This window comes from Pseudopipra pipra, chromosome 26, assembly GCF_036250125.1.
Source record: "Pseudopipra pipra isolate bDixPip1 chromosome 26, bDixPip1.hap1, whole genome shotgun sequence".
NCBI classification, from domain to species: Eukaryota; Metazoa; Chordata; class Aves; order Passeriformes; family Pipridae; genus Pseudopipra; species Pseudopipra pipra.
Window position 1 is genome coordinate 4,254,824 of NC_087574.1, and position 22,464 is coordinate 4,277,287.

Sequence of the window (22,464 nt, forward strand, 5' to 3'; positions counted from 1 at the left end):
GCACTCCCCGGGGTGCTGGTGGCTGCTCCTGACACAGCAGTTCCTGCTGCTGTCAGCTGGCCCAGCGTTCCTGGAAAGCCAGTTCAGACACATTCTTGGCTGGATTCTGTCACATTTATTACTTCATAAATCCAACTTCTAAATCAATGAGATGAATCAGAGCAATGCTACTGATTGTGAGTGAGAGCAGAGCTGGCCACACAGCTTTATGACCCCTCTCCAGAAAATCTGCCTGGAATTCAGGGGGAGATAAGACAAAATTCTTTTTTTTCCCCCCAGACATTGGAATGATGCCTGCAGTGCATCAGCTGGGTTGGCAGGGACCCCCACAGTCCTGCCCTGCAGCTCTGCCCAGCACCAAGGGCTGTGTCCCCCCTGTCCCCTTGGAGCAGACCCCTGTGAACCCTGTGGGTCATCAGCTGTCCTGAGCACCCCCAGCATCCACCAAGCAGTGGAGACACGATTTGGTTTAAAGCTGAATTCTATCAGTCAGTGAGCTCATTTCCACTCAGATTCCACCCAAGGACATGGAAACAACCCAGTGAGGCAGTGCTGGGGTCAGGAGAACATCCTTGTGGTGCATCGTGGATGATCCACGCATCAACAGCAGCACAGTTCCCAGCTGGAGGCACTTCCAGCCCCAGCACCTCCACAGTCCTGCAGACTGCACTCCCTCTGCTCCCACAGCCTTGAAGGAGCAGCTCTGGGCAGCCTCGGCTCTCTCCCTGGGGAGATCCATAGTCTGGAGCCTCTCCCTGGGGGGATCCATGCCCTGGGCTGGATAAAGGCAAGGCTGAGCCATCCAAGCTCAGCTGCCTGAGAAGTGTCAGGACAGACAGCCTGCAGTCAACCCTCCAGCTGCCACCCTTGCGACACAGAGCGAGGGGCTGCTGAGGTGCCTCGCTGGAATTCACCCTTGCTTCATATTTTTCTCCTGTAAAAGTCTGGGCACACCCCTGTTCCTATAGAAACAACAAATAACACTTTTCTAACGAAATCCCCTGGTTTAATTATTCCTACTGCACAGTGTGAGGGAGGTGTGAAAAACAGAAGTCGATTCTCTCCTGCCTTGAGCACTATTAATTAGCCCTGACCTCAGGAAACCCGTCCAGGAGGGATCTGCAGGCTCAGGCTGACAGGCAGCGGCAGTTTAAGGCATGTTTCAAAAACTGGGAATTTAGTCCACAAAGACAGTTCGACTTCTCAGGCTACACAGAGTTACTCTGACAAAAAAGACCACTTTAGAAAGAGACATTGATATGTGGGTTTTCAGCTCATTTTAAGGACAGGAGAAACTTTATAAACACATTTAAAGAGAGAAGTGGTTTTATCCAGGTAGTATCTGGGTCTGCTGATATATGAGTTTGGAGCCAGAACTTCACCTCCATTTTCCTCCTACAGAATTGTGTGTTTAAACATCAATGTGCAACCACAAAGCTGTTATGCCATAGAACTGGAATTCTGATTTTGAAATGTATTAAAGGTGGGCTCACAGCATGCACGTGCTGCTCAACAGAGGCAGGATCTGGTTTAATGCCCAGCCTTTTACTTCAAAGAGTGTGATACAAACAACATGCAGTCCTCGTGGTTGTGTTCAATGGGAGGTCATGGAAATAATGTCCTCGAGTGGTTAATGTTGTTTTCCACCTTAATTAACACTTCATGATTTTAATTGCTGCCCCGTGGCATTATCAAAGTATCACAGATATTTTGGGCAATGTGTATTTTTATGACACAGCAGTTCAATGGCAAACAAAAGATGACAGAAAAGGCAATTTCACGCACAGACAGAGGCACGTGTCACACGTGTGACACACACAGTGACAGTGTGACGGTGTGACAGTGACCTTGTGACACCCCCGCTGCCCTGTGGGGCTTGGCTCAGGGCCAGGCTGAGGGTTTGGACTCACAGGGGGCTCTGCACTGGTTTTGTCTCTGACATTCCCCTTCCCCCTTGTCACCACTGCAATCGGGGAGGACAAACCACAGCATTGCCCGGGCGAAGATGAGGAAATAAAGATGAGGAGGAAGCACATTCCTCGGAGTGACACGTCCCGACCGCCCCCGCGCTGCTGCACCTTCCCCGTGCACACCTGGGCAGGACGGGGGGAGTGGGTGGCGCTGGCCCCGCGCCCGCGCTCGCACCAGGGATGGAACAGCCAGAGCCAACAGGGATGGAACAGCCAGAGCCAACAGGGATGGAACAGCCAGAGCCAACACGGCCGAGGCTCCTGCAGAGCTCCAAGTCCTACGGAAGATGGGCAACCACTTCTCCACAGCAGCCAACTCCCGATATTCCAAGGACACATCCCACTCCTGCACCATCTCCAGCTTTCTGCAGAGGGAGGGGAGGGAGTCGTGCCCTTTGAGCTGCTCAGTAATGTACCTTTGTTCTTCTTTCCATTCCCTTTCCCCCCTCCTTTGGCAAATGATCTAAGGAAGAACTTGGCTGTTGGGAAGGGGCTGTTGGGGCCTGTCTGTGGAGACAGCCCAACAATCCACCGTGTGCACACATGAGCATTCCCTCCTCCTCCACACCCTGTGTGACGAGCCAGGGACACTGGGATTGGTGGGCTCTGCCCGTGCTGTGGGTCAGCACAGAGTGCCGACAGCAGACCACGGCACTGCACTCAAGTTTTGAGTCCTTTTGCTTGTCAGACACGACCACAGTCTCTCCTGAAGCTCTGTTAACACAGGAGCTGTCAGCTCCAAACTCTCACTGCACTTGTCCTGCCTGGTCACAACTGATGTTGTCCCTCTCAGAAGACATCACCAGCACTGGCTGCCCAGCTGTGCTGCTGTCAGCTTTGTGCTCCTGTTCACAGGGTTTGGACACCAGGAGTTTGTTCCTTACATCCTTCATCTACTTTATGCTATTCTGCATTTTTCCTGGAACATCTCATAATGTCTAGCTAGCAGCCATACCCTGCCCTTTCAGGATAGTTTGCTAGTGCTCATCCACAAAGAACACAAACCATCCCCTGCTAGTGCCTTTTCACATTCCCCCACTCATGGGTGGTCTCTGAAGTAAAGACTCAAGCGAGGCCTGGAGCACGAATTCCCTTTTCATTGCTTTTTCACTACTGATCATCCCTCTCCCTGTGGATAAAAGAGCACACTTGTATTTCCAGGATCAGGAGCCAAGTTCCTTCTGGCACCATTGTACTCACGGGGCTGTGGAGGTGTCACGACACGGCTGCTGTCCCTGCAGGTGTGTGTGCAGCCTAAGCAGGGACAGGAAACTAACTGGGATGAAAAGCCACAGTAAAAGAGATGCTGAGTTACTCCCTCAAACACTGCCTGTTCCAGAGCTAACAGTGCAGAAGGAATTAAATCGTAGCCCTGAGCAAGGAGCCTCCTCCTTTGAATCACACCTGATGATTTACTTGGAAACGGAAGAAGCATAAAGACGCCCTTTGTGAGAGAAAAACCTTCTAGTGGAGTATGACAAAAAGCATCAACAGAACAAAGGCAAAAATGACGATTCTGGAAGTTGGCTCAGGTTTTAGGAGTGATGAAAATCGTCGGGAATGCAACAAAAAAAAAAAAACCCATGTGGCAACGCCTCCTGGCCGGGCTATAAAGGGCCCCGAGGCCGGGGAAGGAGCACTCACTGCTGAGCTGCAGAACTGCCTCTCTCTCCACCTCCAGCCTCCACCATGAGCACCACTGTCAGGCAATACTCCTCCTCCACCTCCCTCAAGGGATTTGGGAGCCTGGGGGGAGGCTCCAGCAGGCTTTCCTCCGTGCGTGTTGGGGGGGGAGGCTACAGGGCCCCCAGCGTGCACGGGGGCTCTGGCAGCTACTCCGTCTCTTCCCGCGTCGTCTCGGGGCTCGGAAGTGGCTTTGGGGGCAGCTACTGCAGCAGCGTCGGAGGGGCCCTCGGCGGGGGCTTTGGGGGCAGCTTTGGGGCCGGCTTTGGGGCCGGCTTTGGAGGGGGCTTTGGAGGCGGCGATGGCATCCTGCCGGCGGGGGAGAAGGAGACGATGCAGAACCTCAACGACCGCCTGGCCGCCTACCTGGACAAGGTGCGAGCCCTGGAGGAGGCCAACACCGACCTGGAGGTCAAGATCAGGGAGTGGTACAAGAAGCAGGGCCCTGGTCCTGACCGGGACTACAGCCCCTACTACAGGACCATCGAGGAGCTCAGGAACAAGGTAGGACTGGGGATTGACGTAACATCTTCATCAGAGTCACTTGTAGAAAGATGACCTTGTTCCTAAGAGCTGGAGGGAAGAGGATTAACAAATGGCCTGAGATTGGAAAACAGAAGGAGCTTTGGAATAACAATTGCAATTTATGAACAGCAGATCATGAGGCACCAGGATGGGGTTTCCATTGACTGTTCCAGTGCAGGGAGAATGGTGGGGGAGGAAAGCAGGAGTCAGACACTGATTCATGTTACCTGATGTACGTGCCCCTGTAGATATGTGCTCCCTGTCAGGCTCCTGCTGGAGCTCAGCAAGCAGGGACACGTTATCTCTTGGCCCCTTCACTGTTGACTGATATGCAAATGGAGATGATAAGTCATTCTCACAATACAAACCCAATCTTTTCTAGAATGTGAGGAGGCTCAAGGTGGAGGTTAAAGTAGAAAGGAACTGTCCTATGGAATGGTTGTTCTTTGGGAGTTGCAGACACAGACATGAGTGAAATCCAAGGGTTGGATCACCCTGTGGTAGGTGCTGAAATAAGATGTGTGCCCTGCTCTAAAATGCAGCAGATGAAATCAGGGCCAAGCTTGTGTCTTTATCCTTAGCAGCTCCTTGGATGATTTTAGGTAAAAGTCCCTGATCCAAAGCACCAGAATGTGCCATCCCTCCCTGCCCTGCCCCCTTTCTGCCCTCATCACTCATCCCCAGTGAGCTCAGGTTCCATGGAAGGGATGAGGTGTGGGGTTGGGCAATGACATACCTGGTCTGTGATTAAATTCCAGGGAAATGGGGCAGGGTCAGCCCCTGGGGGAAGTCACATTCCTAGAATTTTTCTGTTCTTTAACTGTTCTCTTGGGCTTTACCCTGGGGGGAAGGGCCTTTGCCTGAAGCTCCTCTTCAGATTCCAGCTTGTCTGGTGTGCTCTGATGGAGCACAGGAACACAGGAGCTGTCTCTGGATTTGAGCAAAGAACTGCTGGGTCTCACAGAAACCCTCTGCTCCCGATCCAGGGGGAGGCAGACACTTTCCTCCCATCCCGCAGAACAGCTGAGAAATGACCACATCAATATTCCTGGATTATTCCCTGGATATCCCCTGAAGCAGCAGAACTCAGTGAGAGCTTTTCATTAGCTTGTGGCTACAGAAATTCCTGCTCACTAAACGGCCAATCATTTTCATAATCCCAGAGCAAATATTTGCACCTCGGGTGTAATTATGAAAGCCAAACTACGCAGGCACAAGGCACTCCTTCCTTCCTTCCTTCCTCAACCCTTTTCTTCTTCTCAGCCAGGCTCTTCCCATTCCCAAAGCCTGGAGTGCTGCCAGGGCTCAGCATGGTGTGAACACCTGGAGATGCCACCTGGGCAGGGCCGTGTGCCCATGGCAGTGTCCTCACGGGACTGAATCTGTGCTGGTGGGAGATGGAGCTGAGCACCCCCGTCTCCCTCTTTGCAGAGCCCACCTGGAAGTCCAGCCCCACACCAGGAGGCCCAGTGCTGCTCCAGTCCCAGTCCTTCCTGGATGGGATTGCTGCCAGCGGTTTAAAATGACTTTTTAACTCTTTTTCTTTCTTTTATCCCCCACCAGATTCTTTCTGCGACTGTTGAAAATGCCAACATCGTCCTGCAGATCGACAACGCCAGGCTGGCAGCGGACGACTTCCGAACCAAGTGAGTCCAACGCCTCCGAGAGCTCTTGGGACAAGGGGGGAAAGGCCTGGCTGTTCAAGGCTGTTCTTCCTGCACCTGGGGTTGCTCCACCAGGTCACTGCTCACTAGGAGTGGGACATTTGGGAATTGTGCATCTCTCCCTGGGCACAGCACTGACATTCCTGCACTGTGAGATCTGTGCACACACATTGAATTACAGATTCTTGGCAGAAAATGCCAAGTTGGGGAAGGAAAAGACAAGAATAATCCTGTATGAGGTGGGTGTTTGCAGCTGTGTGTGTGCCCCCAGGTTTGAGTCAGAGCAGGCCCTGCGCCTGAGCGTGGAGGCCGATATCAACGGCCTGCGCCGCGTCCTGGACGAGCTGACCCTGTCCAGAGCCGACCTGGAGATGCAGATCGAGAACCTGAAGGAGGAACTGGCTTATCTGAAGAAGAACCACGAGGAGGTGAGCACAGAGCCAGGCTCAAACTGGGACCTACGAATATTTCTTGTGCACCAGGTCAGGTCAAACACGCAGGAGTCTCTGCAATTAGGAATGTCAGGAGACATCTGAGGGGAAAGGGAGAGGGAAATAATCCTTTCAGACAGGACCTCCAGGAGGTCTGTGGGGCGCATATGCTGGGTGCAAATAAGAAGTTTTTCAGGATGGAAACATACCTTGTCACTGTGACGTGTATAATGTGTCTCTTCTGTGTCAGGAAATGAGTGCCCTGCGTGGGCAGGTGGGTGGGGAGATCAGCGTGGAGATGGACGCTGCCCCCGGAATCGACCTGACCAAGATCCTGGCGGAGATGCGGGAGCAGTACGAGAGCCTGGCGGAGAAGAACCGCAGGGACGCCGAGCAGTGGTTCTTCACCAAGGTGAGGGGCTGGGGGGGAGCAGCGAGCGCGGGGTCGGGGCTGTGCCCACCACTGGGGCTCTGAGGGCACGGCTCGGCCTCACTGCAGACGGAAGAGCTGAACCGGGAGGTGGCCATCAACACGGAGCAGCTGCAGAGCGGCAAGACGGAGATCACGGAGCTGCGGCGCACGATCCAGAGCCTGGAGATCGACCTGCAGTCCCAGCTCAGCACGGTACGGGGGGCGGGGGGCACCCGGGGACACGGGCCCGGGGCCGCAGGGCTGTGCCCCCCCGGCCGCCCCCGCGCCCCTGAGCCGGCCCCGTGCCCGTCCCACAGAAAGCAGCCCTGGAGGGCACCCTGGCCGACACGGAAGCGCGCTACGGCACCCAGCTGGCCCAGCTGCAGGCGCTGATCACCAGCGTGGAGGAGCAGCTGGCCGAGCTGCGCTGCGACATGGAGCGCCAGAACCACGAGTACAGGGTCCTGCTGGACGTCAAGTGCCGCCTGGAGCAGGAGATCGCCACGTACCGCCGGCTCCTGGAGGGCGAGGACGCCCAGTGCGTGAGGGGCTGCGTGGGGAGGGCGGCGGGAGGACACGGGGCACAGACACCACATGTGCTGCCTGGGGACTTGGTCCAGCCACAGCTTTCAGGGCTGGGCTCCATATTCACACCAGCCGTGGATGCCCAGTGGCTCTGCCCCAGTTTCTGCCTGGACTGGGATGCTGCACCAGGCCCCCTTCCCTGCTGGAGGGGGCTGTGGTCCCTCTGCTCCCCAGCAGAGGCCAAGTATAGCAGCACTTTTAGCAACCTCCATGAGCCTTCTCTGTTTTCCTCCTGCCTGAACACAGAGCCTGTGTAACAGCAGCAACAGATGTTTGTCCCTAACTTCTCTTTGGTTTTGTGCTTCTCCTGCAGCATCTCCTCCCAGTACTCCTCCGCCATATCCCCACACTCTGGCAGAGATGGTAAGAACCTGCCATCTCCTGAAGAATGTGCAATATTTGATAAAGTGTTAAGAAATTCTCTCCCTCCTGCCATGAATAACTGTCCCCCCTTTCCCCCTGCAGTGGTGACATCGTCCCGCCAGGTCCGCACAATCGTCGAGGAGGTTCAGGATGGGAAGGTGGTCTCCTCCCGGGAGCAGGTCGCACTCACCACTCGCTAGGAGGGCCAGGAGGACCCCTCAACCCCAGGCTCAGGAGAGCAGGGAGCTGAGCCAAGCACTGCCTGAGGCCCTGGGTTGTGTCCCAGAAAGCTTCCTCCACCTCCTCCTCCTGCCTGTATTACCCTCATTCCATGCAGGTGCTTCTGGACACGCTTAATAAAGCTTTTTCTCCTCGCTAGTGCAACTGCAGACTTGTCTGTCACTGACACAAGATCCCTCAAAGCCTCAGGGTTGTGTGTTCATGCCAGGGAAAGTCCTAAGAAACCACAAGAAGCAGCCAGTGAGAGGAGGGGAATGGCAGGAGATGGGTTTCACCTGGAGGGACATGGGTTCCACCTGGGGCAAAGGTAATTGGAGACAGCTTTTTCTAATGAACTCATTGCTTGTAAATACACGGGACTGGCTGAGACATAAACTAGATTAGTGACAGAAATTGAAGGCAGTTATGGACAGATGAGGTCTGAGGTCAATGTGCCACGCGACTGATAATTAAAACCAACAAAATAAAGCTCAATTCTCTTGGGATCATAAAAAATCACTTTCTCCTGTAAGCTGAACTTGAATGACTTTGGCAAGACTGCTGCTGTCAGATGTTCCATCTGAGACACGAGCCCAGTGTCAGGCTGGTTGGCAAACCTCATCCCCACTTGCCTGCTGCCTCTTTTGACTGTCTTTAAATCACACTATTGGGCAGGGAAACCTTATACAGAGCTTTCTATGCTGCCCCAGGGCTGCACTTAACAGGATCTAAAGTAACCATTGCTTAATCCGCACGGGGATGAGTAGCAATAATTTTTATCACTATCATGTCTAGTAGATCACTGCTAAAATCCTTCCTGAAACACAGGAGGCAGAAACAGCGCCTGGGGCCAAGCTGCCACTCAGGATTAGTGACACAGTTGGGCAGCAGGTACCAGGTGTGCCTGTGCCCACTTGCTTCCTGGAGAGCCAAAAGCGTGATGGAATCACTCAGATCCAGCTTCACTCTAGCCAGTGGAACTTGGGAGCCCTGTCCAGTCTCGGACCATGGGCTCGTGTTAATCCCCCACCTCAAGGATACAGATCTGGGGCTCAGACCAAAGGGAAAGGGACCAGTCTGCAGTAAATCAGCTTCCACAACGCACAAGAGGCTCCTGTGGCTGAGGCTCAGCTCACTCATCCCTTGGGTGATGAGCGGTGATTCGTTGTCCCTCAGCCTCCCCGCAGCACTGAGGTCCCACTGAGCACTCACCACGCACTCCCCGGCCCCAGCAGGTTGGGAAAGAGCTGGTGATGTCACACTGGGCATGACAGGACAGGCAGAGGAGATCGAAGAAGTGGGGAGCCTGCCAGGTCTTTCCAGAAAAAGGGAGTGTGAGATGTTATCGTTCTGTATCATCGTTCAGCAATTACAGAGAGGGCAGGAAACGAGCGGAGTGCAGAGTTCATGGACTGTGTCATGCTTCTCCCTCTCTGGAATAACAGACCTTCCTTGGAGAAATAGGAAGTCTCCCAGGCTGACTGAGCCAGAGCTATGTCAAAAATTAAAACCAGATCAAGCAAAATGTACCTGAGCCTCCAGCTGTCTCGGGGTCTGTGGCAGTGGGCAAGGCTGCAGGCAGAAATCCTGAGAACACTGCTAATGTGCTGTGCTTATTTTCCATCAGAACAGAGTTATTTCAGTTTTAAATGGCAGCTTTTTAACTCTTGAGCCACCTGCAGACTGCCCCAAGTGTATGAATACAGAAAGGCTTTCTGCAAACCACAAATCTAACTGATGAAATACAAGCAGGAGGCTAAAAGAAGATGTCAGTCCAGGAGTACCTGCCTCCACGGGCAGCACAGGGAGGGATGGCTCCTTCTGCAGCCAAGAGGACACAAGGGAGAGATTGATCCAACAGCACATTTGGTTATCTCTGATTGTCACCCTGTGCTGAGATATTTACATCTATCAGCAGGAACTGCCTGAGGTGAAATCCTGAGGAGAGCTGGGGGAACAGCTGGGAGAGCTGATGGAGAGCCCAGATTTGTAATCAGTGGATTCAGTTCTCCTGGGGTTTTCCTTATTCATCAACATATATTTGCATCAATGAAAAAGGCCTTAATTCTGCATACAGCTCAGGGTAACACTGTTATCACAGGTGAGGGCGAAGTCCAAGCTCAGTACAAGTGATCCCTGTAGTGCTCCGAAGAAGGAAAATACCACAGGACTATTGGGCAATTTATTGCCTGTTACTACTCTTTGATACACACAGTTTGTGTCTGTGAAACATGGACAAATTGTGACTCCAAGAGAAGGACAAATACTGGTTTTGGAGAGCGTTGCTCAGATTTTCTGGAAGCTCCAAGCACAAGAAGAAAAGCCTCATTAGGATTCAGCCAGGAGTTACAGAAGCAAGTCCTCAGCAAATGATGGTGAAACTTTAATGGACAACAAAATGAAAAAAGGGAAAATCAAGAATGTCCTTGAAAGGTATTTCATGACTGAGACACAGAGAGAAATCTATGAGATGTGCCTGTGTCAAACTTAATATAAAACAGCAAGAACACTGACAATATTTAATACTTACACAAGAATTGTCTTTCCAATTTTTGAAGCCCCTTGTGCTTCTTAGAGAGTTATTTTTACACTGCCCTCGAGGAGGGGGATGCCTGTTATTATGGTTTCCATTCTACAAAGTATGAAATTGAGACTGGGAGGAGCTGAGTGAATTCCCTGGAGTGACTTGCAAAGCCAGGATCAGACCCTGGAGCACCCGGTGTCCTCAGAGGGGTGGAGATACAGCCAATGGCAGCTGGCAGAAAGTGGTGTGACAGGGACATCACCAGCCAGATAAGCAAATACTTCGTAAATACTTTGTATGGATTTTCCATAGTGACACACGGAAATTCAGCTGACAGTGGGCAGAGAGCTCTCCCTGCCCGGGCTGGAGCCGTGAGAGACGCCCCAGCTGGCGGGGGCTGGGCTGGGCAGTTCCTGGCTCCAGCTCTGCTCCTGGCATTCCCTGTGTCTGTGCACCAGCAGGGACTCGGGGTTTGGTGCTGTGTCTGAGTCAATGAGTCCCCAGGGAAGCTCTCTTGGACATGAAAACAGCTGGTGACTCAGGGATTGTTTGTAATAACGTGAAATGCTGGATCTCCTTCTTGGGGGCACATTATACTTCATCTGCATTAGCTTAAGAAATAGTCTGAAACCTTAAAATATCCAAAGGATTTCCCTCCAGGGAAATCTAATCTTTCTCATTTCCATTGTCCTGTTGAATCTGGTAATTCTGTGCCGTGGAGCACCCTTGGGAATAACGCCAGCGTGCCCATCCCCTGCCCCCCTCACACAGCCCAGGACGCCGACGGAGAGCTGAACTATAATCCCTTTTCTCTCTATTTTTCACAAAGCTCATTACGTGGGAGCAGCGCCTTCGCCTGGGGGAGGCTCTTCTGCTCATTTGTTACTTGAAGCAGTCATTTTTCCTGGTCAGGCCGGTGCTGCTGCTCCTGAAGTGCCTGTGGCAGCTCCTCGTGCCTGGCTCCTTCCTCTGCCTCCCCTGGGGCACAGCGGTGCCTGCGAGGGGCTCCCGAGTCAGCCGAGGACGAGGACGGTGCATCAGAGCAGCGCCCCGGGCTGGCTCCGAGGCTGTGGGCAGCAAATTTCCATCTGCAGACTCCAGTCGGGAAGTCAATAAAAGTTAATTCTGGAAGGAGCCTTCCATTAGGCAGGGAGATGCCGTCATTAGCAGGTCTCCTTGTCACAAAGTGAAAATCTCTTTAATGATATGAGGGCTGTGACTGCTGGCAGGGCCTGAGGTGTGCTCTGGTGTAAACCCAAGAGCTGGTTTTAATAAAAATTTCACATTTTGGAAAGGAAAAAAAGCTGCTGTGAAGGACACACAAATCCGGAAAAATCAAGAGCGAAGTTACTGTTCTCCTTTACAAAAGCTGTAGAAATTCTAATCACCTTTGGTAAGGTCTGAAGTTCCAAAAGTAAGGGAGAAACGTGGACATCTCTGCTTAGTTTCCAGTAATTGAAAAAACCCCAAAACTCTCCACTCATGATGTGGTTTTTTCTCCTCATTTAAAAAAATCATAAAATCATGTAATCACAGGATGGTTTGAGTGGGGAGAGACCTTAAAGCTCATCTCATTCGACACCCTGCCACGGGCAGGGACACCTTCCACTAGACCAGGCTGCTACAAGCCCTGTCCAACCTGGCCTTGAAAAATGAAGGACCATATAATTATGGATTAAATGAAATTAAATGTTCACTCAGCTCTAGTTTTATAATTCTTGGATGGAAAACAGACCGATTGTGGCCAGGCTGCAGCTGATCCCGACCCCAGCTCCAGGCAGGGCCTGGCCACCCCTGTGTGTGTCAGGGCACCCTGGCACCAGCTTTGCTTCCTAATGACGGCGTTAACGAAGGACGGGCACCCACAGAACCACCCCAGTGGTGCAGGAGCGCTGGGTTTGCAGTGGCAAGATAAAATCGAGCCTAATGAACTCACCCAAATGGCAGAAGCAATATTTGTGAGCCAGGCTGCAGCTAACACATCCTTTATGCCACGTGTCCAGGTGACCTGGATGCCAAACCCACAGCTGAACCACACGTGGGTGAGAGCCAGCCAATATTAGCATGGCTTTATTAATGTTATTAATAAAATTAAAGATTCAGATGACAAAACATTTTAATTATTTCCCTTCTTCCTCAATTCATCATTCCAGGACCGAAAAATAGGTTTAATATATATTTTTTTAAAGTTGTTTTTGTCTTTTCTAAATGTAACACCTAGATTGTATTTGGAGTGTTTCCACAGGGCTGATTAGAACTGGGTCAGACCTCTACAGAGTCAGGCATCTGCTGAAATTCTGCATGTTACTGTTTCAGAAATCTTATCCTGTGTGGTGGTAAATATTCACAGTGAACTGCAATGTTTGGTGTTCAGGAAACATCCTCTTCTCTTATATTTTGGATAAATATTTGACTATTTTGTCTACCCTATAAAGCAGCAAAACAAACAGATCTCCCTCTGCAAGGGGATGTTTTGATGGAGGTAGGAGAAAGAGAAGGGACAAATCATCCCTGGTGCATTCCAGTGCAATATTCCTCTGTGTTCTCCAAGAGCATTTCAAGGGGCTCACTCAACCCAGGGCCGCATGGGATGGGACAGACCCTCACTGCACAGTCCAGGGTGGTCTCCTGGCCCTGGTCCCAGGGACTGAGGGCAGCTGAGTGAGGGGACCCTCTCGCTCCTGGTGACAAAGGGGTCGAGCAGGCTCGGTCAGATAGGATGCCTTTCCCACAGCTTTCACTTTCCGGGTGGACTCGCCCACGCCGGGGGTGGATAATTGCTGTGGTGTTTCACTCCCCGGGCACTCTCGGGTATCGTCGGGTTTTTGTGTCACTGTTGTTGAGCTGTCATCACAAGTCAGACCTGATGATTCAGGAAGTAACATTTTTGATGTAGTTTTGAAACACGCTTCTGTTAACCAAAGCATCTTTCTGTTGTGGGATTTCTGGAGACAAACGCCTTTGGGGAATTATTTCCGGCTGAAAAAAAACACCTCCCAGCCAGGTCACAAGGAGGAAGAATAAACAGCCCTTCTCCAGTGGCACGATCCACGGGGACTGGTATAAATAGAGGACCAGGGGACAGAGGGATCACAGTTGGATCCTGCAGCGAGCTGAGCACTTGCCCCGGGCTCCGTCGGCTGCACCATGAGCTGTGCTGTCAGGCAGGTCGTCACCACCTGTGCCCAGGGCAGGGGCAGCACGGGCAGCAATGCAGCTGGCACGGGGAGGAGGGTCTCCTCCGCCTCCTCGGGGAGACACGCTGCCTACGACCTGGGTGCTGTGGGGGGCAGTTTTTCCGGCAGCAGTTTGAGCGAGGGATTTCTCGGGAAGCAGCTGAGCACCGGCAGCGCGGCCGGCGGGAGCTTCGGAGCCACCCAGAGGGCTTGTTCTGCCCTGGGCTTCAGCGGTGGAGGCATCTGCACTCGAGGGGGTGGGGGCTTCCCCAGGGCCGGCGCTGGCTGTGGGGATGGGATCCTGTTCGCCAACAACGAGAAGGCCACGATGCAGAACCTCAACGACCGCCTGGCCTCGTACCTGGACAAGGTGCGGCTCCTGGAGGGGGACAACGCTGACCTGGAGTGCAAGATCAGGGAGTGGTACGCCAAGGTGGGGCCCAGCTGCGAGCCACGGGACTACAGCTGCTACCACAAGGAAATTGAAGACCTTCAGAACCAGGTAAATCCTTGTTCGTCAAGAAAGTTTAATATTTCCTTGGGCTTTGCTTTCCCAAGTGCAGAGCCCTGTCAGAGGGCAGAGGCAATGGCTCTGGAGGGGCAGGTGCAGTGATGGTTTATATGGAATGATGGTCCAAGGGAGGGGGATTCTGCATTTACTGAGAACTGACACTTCAGCACAGCCAGCTCCACCCAACTGGCACGAGGGTTTCCCTGCTGTGATCCCACCTAACTGATCAATAATCCCAGTACATGGAATCATTATAAAATACCCCAGGTAGGTGTTTCCTCCAGGGTCTTCTGGAGCCAGAGGAAGCTGCAAGCCCTAATCCCTTTCCTACATTTGCTTTTCCAGATCCTGTGTGCAGCCATGGAGACTAACAAAATCCTTCTGAACATCGATAACAACAGGATGACTGCTGATGACTTCAGAGTGAAGTGAGTACAGACCCGTGCTGGGGAAGGGCAGGTGAGGGGTGGTGACAGGGAAATCCCAACCCTCTGCCTGTCACGCTGCATGGTCAAAAGCAGATTTTTTCCCCCAAACTCAAGTGAAAGGCTCGCCTTGCCCTGCTGCCCTGCTGACCCCCCTTTGCTGCCCGTGGTTTAAGGTACGAGACCGAGTGTGGTCTCCGGCAGAACGTGGATGCCGACATCTGCAACCTGCGGCCCGTCCTGGACCAGCTGGCCAGCTGCAAGACCGACCTGCAGCTGCAGTGCGAGGCTCTCACGGAGGAGATGTGCTGCCTCAAGACCAACCACGAGGAGGTCGGATCACCCCTCACCCAGGGAATAGAGAAGAAGGAAAGCCCCCCCCGGGGTTGATATTACTGATACGGTGCTCGTATTCCCTGCAGGAAATGAGCTGTCTGAGGAAGCAGGCAACTGGGGATGTGAGCGTGGAGGTCAATGCCTGCCCTGGCCCAGACCTGAGGAAGATCCTGGAGGATCTGCGGTGCCAGTACGAGACGCTGATGGAGCGCAACCGCAAGGAGACGGAGCAGTGGTATGCCTGCAAGGTACCACACCCCTCAGAGCTGGGCCCGGCACTGCCCCCTGGGACAGCAAAAGTGAGGGATTAGGTGTCCTAATACCAGCAGCTGGGTCACAGGAGTGCTCAGATCTAACTGTGCTGCCCGATTTCTGTGCTCTGTCTGTGGCAGAGGGGCCACCACATGGTGTCACAGGGCCACAGGAGAGTAAATAGGGGGGGGTCAGCCCGCTCAGGGCACTGTGGGATGTGAGATGATGTGGGGATGTGAGGAAAGGGCTGCTCTTTCCTGACCTTGCAGATGGAGGAGGTGAATCTGGAGGTCGTCACAAGCAGCCAGGAGATCGAGTCAAGCAACAAGCAGGTCACTGAGCTGAGGCGGCAGCTGCAGGCCCTGGAAATCAATGTGCAAGCCCAGCTCACCATGGTAGGGATGCCACACGACTCACACCTGCAGCTCCCATGACAGGGTTGTGCCCGCAGCAAACCCAGGTACCTGTGTGCTTGTTCCATTCTCAGAAAGAAAACCTGGAATCCTCTCTGACGGAGACCGAGTGTCGCTACAACAAATACCTGGCTGAGCTGCAGACCCAGATCTCCTGCGTGGAGCAGCGGCTGGCTGAGATCCGAGCGGAAATGGAGTGCCAGAACCAGGAATACAAGACCCTCCTGGACGTCAAGTGCCGCCTGGAGCAGGAGATCCAGACCTACCACTGCCTGCTGGAGGGCGGCCAGCACGACATCATGTACGCAGACAGAGCCGGGCACCCCAAAATCCCTGTGCTTTGCCTTCCTGACACCAGTGGTAAAAGCAACACTGTGGTGAGGAACCAGTGCTGACCTGTTGCCAGACAGGGCCTATTAGCAAACTGTGAGGCACCTGAGGATTTGGCTCTGATAAATGTCCAGGGTGCACGTCAGAGACCATTCTGGGGCCAGGGAGGGGGGCCAGGAGAGCCCCCAGAGCTGTCCCAGCCCCTGGCATGGTGCAGCAGCTCTTTAAGGGCAGCTTTGCTGGCAGCTGGGCAAGGTCTCTGACAAACACTGTCACATTAACTGAGTTATATTGGCTTTGCCAGAATGAGGCAGGGTTAGGGACTGGCAGCTAAATTAACCGAAACAATAAATTATCTAAACATTTTCAGCTTCACACAACAATTTTAATTAAAGTTTTGGGAATTTAATTTGTATGCAAAGTAGCTGTCTCTGCCCTGCCTCCCATTGACTGAGGTTTTTAAACAGCCAGGCTGTTAATCCCAGACATGGCTGCACACACACAACACCAGCCTGGGCACCCACCTGCTCCATTTGTTTGGAAAAGGAGGCACTGGAATGGTGGAGCCCTGAGAACTCTCCAGTCCTAAATTAGTTACATGACAAATCAGTTTTTGTTCCAAAATGCCAGTTGCAGTGGATGAAGGGACACTGTTAGTGTTTGTCTTGGAGCCTGGGGTAATCCTGGGATGGAAAAGCAGCAGCAGCCAAGAGGCAGGCGGGAGGGAGCGGGAGAAAGGTGGCCAATGGCCCTCAGGGTTCGGAGGGGAAATGGCAGCACTGACTGAAGAGACAGAGCTACAACCAGTGCACAGGTCAGGGGGAGATCTCCAGGGTGGGAATGCCAAGGGCCTGGGTCTCCAGAGCTGTCTGCTTTCCACAGAGGGCCAGCAGGAAGAGGAGTCGCTGCCACATCAGCTGGGAGGAGCGGGGGGCTGAAAGCCACTCTGTGCCAGCCCTGCCTGCCCTGAGCCTGGCACAGGAGAGGGTCTGCCAGGTGAGGGGTCCTCCAGGAGCCAGGGAGTGGGACCATGAGCTGTCCTTTCAGTGCTGGGAACCTGGGGAGGAAGAGGATGAGAGGCTTCCAGGCTTTTCTGGGTGAAGAGGGGTTGGAGGTGGTGTCTTTTCCCTGGAAAGAGGCTGGGTCAGACCTGCCAGGCGGGATGGCAGCTGTGGCCGTTGGTGGTGGAGCACTGGGATTAACTGGGCTATGGTGGGAAGCAGTGGTAAGGAATGGTGGGAAGCAGTGGCAAGGGATGCAGCTGTGGGACATTTATACACCTCTGTAGAAATTAGGTTTGACACTGGGGAGTGCCCAGCAGTAAAGGCGTGGTTAAATAAGACTTCCAGCACAACATGGGAATGAGGAACTGGAAGGGGAATCAGTCAGCCACAGCTCTTTGAGAAGGTATAAAATCAAGCAGAGCTGGGGAGAAGAGGGAAGAGGAAGGTCAGTACAAGAGCAAGGGTGTGTAAGAGAAAGGCACATATTCAGAACCCCCTGAAAAAGTGATGCTTCCTGCTCTCCCTCAGGTCACTGCAGACCAGAGAGCCCCTCAGCCCCACTGCACATCCCCGAGGAGCTGTGAAGAACAAGCCATTTGGAAGAACAAGGCAAGAATAACCCGGGTGTTCTCAGTTGTGCTCCAGCAGCAGCCAGAGGGACTCCATAGGAGCTGCTCTGATCCCAGCACTGCCCCTCACTCGGGCTCCCCAGGGCTGTGCTGGTTGTCTGACAGCAACCAAGGCTTGTCTCCAATAAAACTTTGCTCCTACTGACACAGCCTCAAACCTGGGAAATAATTTCTACAAGTAAATTAATATACAAGTATTTAAAAAAAATACTTATGCAGACACTGATATTCGAGGCACAGCTTTGGTTGGAATCCACCCTCACTCTCCATCCACACACCCGTCACTGCAGGGAAAGAGGAAAACAAACTGTGTCCCCATCAGTGCTCCTGCTGAACTCAGAGGCTGAGGAGGGGATGGAGGGTGGAGGAGAGGGACCAGCCCGTGCTGTGGAAAGGGATGTTTGCTACCAGAGGAGGAGGCATTTGCTAAGACATGAGGTAGAAGGTGATGTGGAAAGAAACATGCAGGGAGGCTGGGCAGAGGGCAGGGAGGGACTCTTGGGCTGTCTGACTGTCTTCTACTGAGAGACCTCTGAGAGAAAAAGGAGTCCTCATTAAAGTAGGTGTGTGCTAATATAATAAAATATAATATAATATCACATAATATAATGTAGCACACAACACCTATGACTTATTATGGATGTGCACTAGCAGGATAAAATCAAGAACAACAAGTTTTCCCAAATAATTGGAGCAGGAATTTTGAAAAGCAGGAATTTTGAAAGCCAGGCTTTGCTGGACTGTCCACACCCTTCTGGTGGAGGCAAACAATTCCCAGAGAAAACACTAAACAAAGAACCTCTAAATGGATTTGTAAAAAAGGCAAACAGGAAGAACCAGCTGGCAACATGTGGGAAGATAAAAGGGTGAGACAAATTAATACGTGGGAGAGAATTTTTTTAAAAGTGAGACACAATAAACAGCCAGGGAAAAAAAAGGCTGCTGGTGTTTTATTACCCCAGTGAAAGGAATGACAAACACATCCAGGAACACGACTGCATTTTGCTGCGTGTGCAAGCCAAGGCTCAGGATGCAGCCTGTCCCTCCTCACTGGCAGTGTCTGAGAGATGGGTCAGTAGGGCTGGGAGTGGTGTCACAGCCCTCACCCCTCATGAGGCTCTGAAAGGCCTTTTCTCTCATGAAATATTGGATGGGGTTTGATGACTAACCTTAGACAGAAGCCTGAAATGGAGGATCCTAACAAGGCGGCTTTGGGGGACACAATGAGTCCAAATTAGTGCCCGTTTCTAAAGAGAGAAACAGCTCAGACGGTTCTGGAACGGCCTCTCCCTGAGCTCTGTCCAGGACACTCGTTAGCCCTGTGGGGTAATTGCTCTAACGAGCTCCTGGCCAAGCTCTGTGCTACTTTCCCTGCTCGGTTCTGCATCCCCCCTCCCGCAGCACTAATTACACTGCGCATTTGGGGGCGATCTAACCCCCCTCGGTGCTGACACAGCACCTCTGAGGTCACCACACGCTGCCCTCCCTGCCCGGGACTCACAGCCTGGGCAGCCCTGGGAAATGATGGAGGCTGTGGAGGCTGCCCAGGAGGAGGCAGGGAAGGGAAGATATATGAAATGCAGAGGGCACAGTGCAAGAGACAACAGGACAAGAGTGACCAGGGACAGGGACTGCAGGCAAACATCTGCTGTGTCCTCACACAGCTCTCGGGTCGTGCAGCTCGTGGCAGCTCAATCTGTCTCTTGTAAATCTTGTAAAGCAAGAACCAAAAGATATCTCAGAGACAGAGAGAGACTTGGGCTGAAGGTACAGGACTGGGAGAGAACCAAGGATAAAGAGAGCAAGGGGGGGTGCCCAGGGAGAGGAGGGGGTGGTATCAGCACTTGGGCTGGGAAGCAGAAGATGAAATGCACTGTGACTGCTCCAGCAGATGTGTCTGTGTGCTACAGAGAGCACATGGGAATTACACCACCATCAGGAAAAATCCCCGAGGAGTGAACGCACCAGAGGTTTAAGGGATCAGTGAAGAAACAGAAAGAAAACAACTAATTTTGCAAATTGCCAATGCTGGAAATCAGCCACGAGTTCCGGACTGCACAGCACAGCCAATTATCCCTGATTACAGGCACGGTGTGTTTGGAAAGGCAGGCCATGTTCTGCTGTGATGTATAAACTGTAATTTCTCTACAAAAGTGTACTTCATGCAGTAGGCAGACAGGTACAGTCTCACTCACACCCACAGTAACTGTGGGGTTTAGATTTTTGTTTACTGGCTTGTGCAACATTTGTAAAGAACTACAGAGATGAGCAAACTCCTGCCGTAACCCAACAGATTTCTCAGCTCAGTGCACTGAATAACATAATCTAAACTGCCAGTATGAGCCACAAATTTAAAGTGCATTGAAATTAAGAGACTTTAGTACGATATAAAGGTAAAAGACACTGTGGAGAGGCTCTGGCTGCTCTGCCCCTTTGCCTGCCCAGCTCTGTCACACCCCTGACGGTGTCTGAGCGCAGGAAGCACCTGAACACAACAGGTTGTCAGGTTCTGGCCTGACCCTGTGGCTCAGCCTCGGTTTCCCTCCCATCCTGCACCATGCTCAGCTCTCCATGGGGGACTGGAACTGCTGCAGTTTCATCACCCATCACAATTCCCATCTATCCTAACGAATTCTCCAGGACTCTGCTGTGATAACCTCCAGAGGTGCACAGTCCGGAGGCCTGGCTGCACTGCCAGTGTCTGGCAGGTGCTGGAAGGAACCAACAGCCCTCACAAAGCGAATCAGGGGAGCCTGTGAGCTTCAGTAGGAAGAAACCCAGCTGTGCCCATGTCCTGCTGAGCTCCTACTTCACACTGCAGATGCTCAGAGCCTGCAAATGTGAACAGTCAGCAAGAAACTGAAGCAGAGTCACCCCCTCGGTCTCAGAGGTGTATTTAAGCCCGGGCTGTTACCAAACCCACTGTGGTAATTATTTCACTTGCCTTACAGGATTTGGCTAAACATGGTGGTACAAACCAGTGAGTCACTAGCCAGGAAAAAGTCGTGGTCTGCATTTGAAAGATGAGAGCATGAGGCCTGGAGCTGGCTCAGTATCACATCAAAGAAGTGTTTAATAAGTGATGCCTAATGGCCATTATGCAAATTATTAATGGTAATTACAAGTGACAAGATAAAATCATATTCCAGTGTGGTTGCACAAACATCACTGAGGCAATGCTTATGAAAGCAAAGTTCTGTAGAACCAGACACACCTTTCTTGTAGTTGACACAGGAGAGCATTATCAGCTTTGATAAGCAAAGCCAGGCGAGCGTGTGGAGCCGGGCTGGGCACAGGGACCAGCATCCCGTGGGAATGTGACATCCTGCTGCCTCCTCCATCCCTGTGCACCAGTAATGACCCTTATCACCTCTTCCTCCACTTTCACTCTCTCACCCATCAGGCCCAGAGAACTCAGCTTGTTGGCACTGACACTGTGTGTGACCACTACTCATCATCCTGGCCCATGGTCTGTTCTGGATTCCTGCACTTCCAGCTGCATGAAGCCATTTGTTTCCTCCTGCCTTACACCGAGGTTGTAAATCCTTTTGGGACACGTTCGTGTCTTAGACTTGCACAGTCCTTTCCCAGCCTTCTGCCCCAAGGCTGTGTCCCAAGGCTACAGGATTACAAATAAAAACAGAAGTGGAGGTAAAGAAATCACTGAGGGATGTTTTGGAACGAGGCAGTGGCTCCCAGCTAGAGAAAGCAGAACCACACAGCCAGTGAGCCCCACACAGCCTCTGTCTGGCCTCGGTGCTGAGCCTCGAGCCCCAACACAGTCACAAGGAGCGGGACAACACCACAGTGTGTTTTTAAGATACAGCCAGGTTAGTCAGGGACTGGCTTCTGGGTGCACTGGCTGTACCAGACACATGTCCCACATCCCAGTGGAACCAGCAGGAGCCCAGAAAAGCTCCAAAGAATGCAACTGCATCCCAAATATGAGTACTTTGGCAGAACTGTATGGTCGTGTCTAACCTTCCCTGGTGAGATGGGATTTGGGAGCCTGTGGACCTTTTCACCAGGACGTGAGTGAAAGGTTGTACAATGCTGCAAACCAATTTGTTTTGTGGAGCAAGACCTGTTCCTTCTTCCTGTCAGGGAGCTGCTGAAGGAGGGGGGGAGGTGCTCCATGTCCACCCGTAGAGAAATGTCCACCATCCTCCTAAAGCCAAGAGTCTGCAAGGGAAAGAAAGGCACCCCCAGCCCCGTGTCTGCTCTTGGGTAACTCCTGAAAAACTCCCCAGCAGAAGCGAAGCTCCAAGCAAGCATTACATTAATTTCTGTTGGCTCCAACAGCCACACCCTGTCTTCAATTATATTCCTCAAAACGACGGATGAAAGCCAGATTTGCTCCCTCTCCTCCTTTTCGCTCATGATTTTCCCGACTGCGAGTCTGGGCTCTGTGGGGAGCACGGGGGCTGTGTCTAGGGGAGGATGGACTTGTATTTCAGGCACTGCAGTCTCAGTGAGGAATCTGAGCTCCGACAGACCCGGCTCAGTCCTCGAGCAAGTTATTTCCCTGCACCATATGAATAATGAATATTCCTGGATGCTGCCAGCCTTGGTAGGCGGCTTTTTATCATTTCGGATCTAAGTAAAGAAATAAATTACTCCACCGGAGAGTGGAGAGCCTTAACTCATGCTGGTGTGAAGACAATCACAGCTAAACATGCTTGGGGTCACTCTCATACCATGGTGGCAGAAGCCACCAACTTCCCACCAGTCCACGAGGTGTCTGAGGGTACCAGTGTGGGTTTTCTCTGCCCTTCCTCCCAGAGATGACGCTGCTCTTGGGGCTCCCTGAGTGTCACCTCACTGCCAACGAGGATCTATCACAACTGCTCCTGTGAATACCCAAACATCCTTAAGTCAAAGGTGGCTTGTGAGTAAGAGTTGCGTGGAAATTCCACCCTGTAGGGGACAGAAGCCGTCGTCCCCCCGGAGAGCAGAATATCCTCTCATTACAGAGTCTGCTGGAGAAGGACACTGGCACTGGTGGAGCCAGT

At 52.4% G+C, this 22,464-nt stretch overlaps 3 protein-coding genes and 1 long non-coding RNA gene across 4 annotated transcripts in view; 3 read left to right on the plus strand and 1 right to left on the minus strand.

Moving 5' to 3' along the window:
- The window catches only part of LOC135402772 (uncharacterized), a 149,087-nt gene that overhangs the window by 11,199 nt on the left and 115,424 nt on the right, over window positions 1–22,464 (minus strand). The window lies entirely within an intron of this gene.
- On the plus strand, window positions 3,588–8,017 carry LOC135402757 (keratin, type I cytoskeletal 14). The gene is made up of 8 exons (XM_064636210.1): window positions 3,588–4,157; window positions 5,742–5,824; window positions 6,114–6,270; window positions 6,524–6,685; window positions 6,773–6,898; window positions 7,003–7,223; window positions 7,584–7,633; window positions 7,736–8,017. Exons 1-8 carry the CDS (start codon window positions 3,660–3,662, stop codon window positions 7,831–7,833), a joined length of 1,395 nt encoding a protein of 464 aa, XP_064492280.1. The 5' UTR covers window positions 3,588–3,659; the 3' UTR covers window positions 7,834–8,017.
- On the plus strand, window positions 13,479–14,165 carry LOC135402779 (keratin, type I cytoskeletal 10-like). The gene has a single exon (XM_064636240.1). The coding sequence runs from the start codon at window positions 13,524–13,526 to the stop codon at window positions 14,163–14,165; it is 642 nt and encodes a 213-aa protein (XP_064492310.1). The 5' UTR covers window positions 13,479–13,523.
- LOC135402768 (keratin, type I cytoskeletal 13-like) lies at window positions 14,399–17,597 on the plus strand. Its single transcript, XM_064636228.1, has 7 exons — window positions 14,399–14,491; window positions 14,665–14,821; window positions 14,911–15,072; window positions 15,346–15,471; window positions 15,564–15,790; window positions 16,702–16,815; window positions 17,352–17,597. The coding sequence occupies exons 1-6, from the start codon at window positions 14,424–14,426 to the stop codon at window positions 16,787–16,789; spliced, it is 828 nt and encodes a 275-aa protein (XP_064492298.1). The 5' UTR covers window positions 14,399–14,423; the 3' UTR covers window positions 16,790–16,815; window positions 17,352–17,597.

Coding starts and splice junctions, on each gene's coding strand:
- LOC135402768 (XM_064636228.1), top strand. CDS start 14,424: ATGGAGACTAACAAAATCCTTCTGAACATCGATAACAACAGGATGACT. Junction 14,822..14,910: donor TCAAGACCAACCACGAGGAG/GTCGGATCACCC, acceptor TATTCCCTGCAG/GAAATGAGCTGTCTGAGGAA. Junction 15,073..15,345: donor AGCAGTGGTATGCCTGCAAG/GTACCACACCCC, acceptor CTGACCTTGCAG/ATGGAGGAGGTGAATCTGGA.
- LOC135402779 (XM_064636240.1), top strand. CDS start 13,524: ATGAGCTGTGCTGTCAGGCAGGTCGTCACCACCTGTGCCCAGGGCAGG.
- LOC135402757 (XM_064636210.1), top strand. CDS start 3,660: ATGAGCACCACTGTCAGGCAATACTCCTCCTCCACCTCCCTCAAGGGA. Junction 6,271..6,523: donor TGAAGAAGAACCACGAGGAG/GTGAGCACAGAG, acceptor CTTCTGTGTCAG/GAAATGAGTGCCCTGCGTGG. Junction 7,634..7,735: donor CCCACACTCTGGCAGAGATG/GTAAGAACCTGC, acceptor TTCCCCCTGCAG/TGGTGACATCGTCCCGCCAG.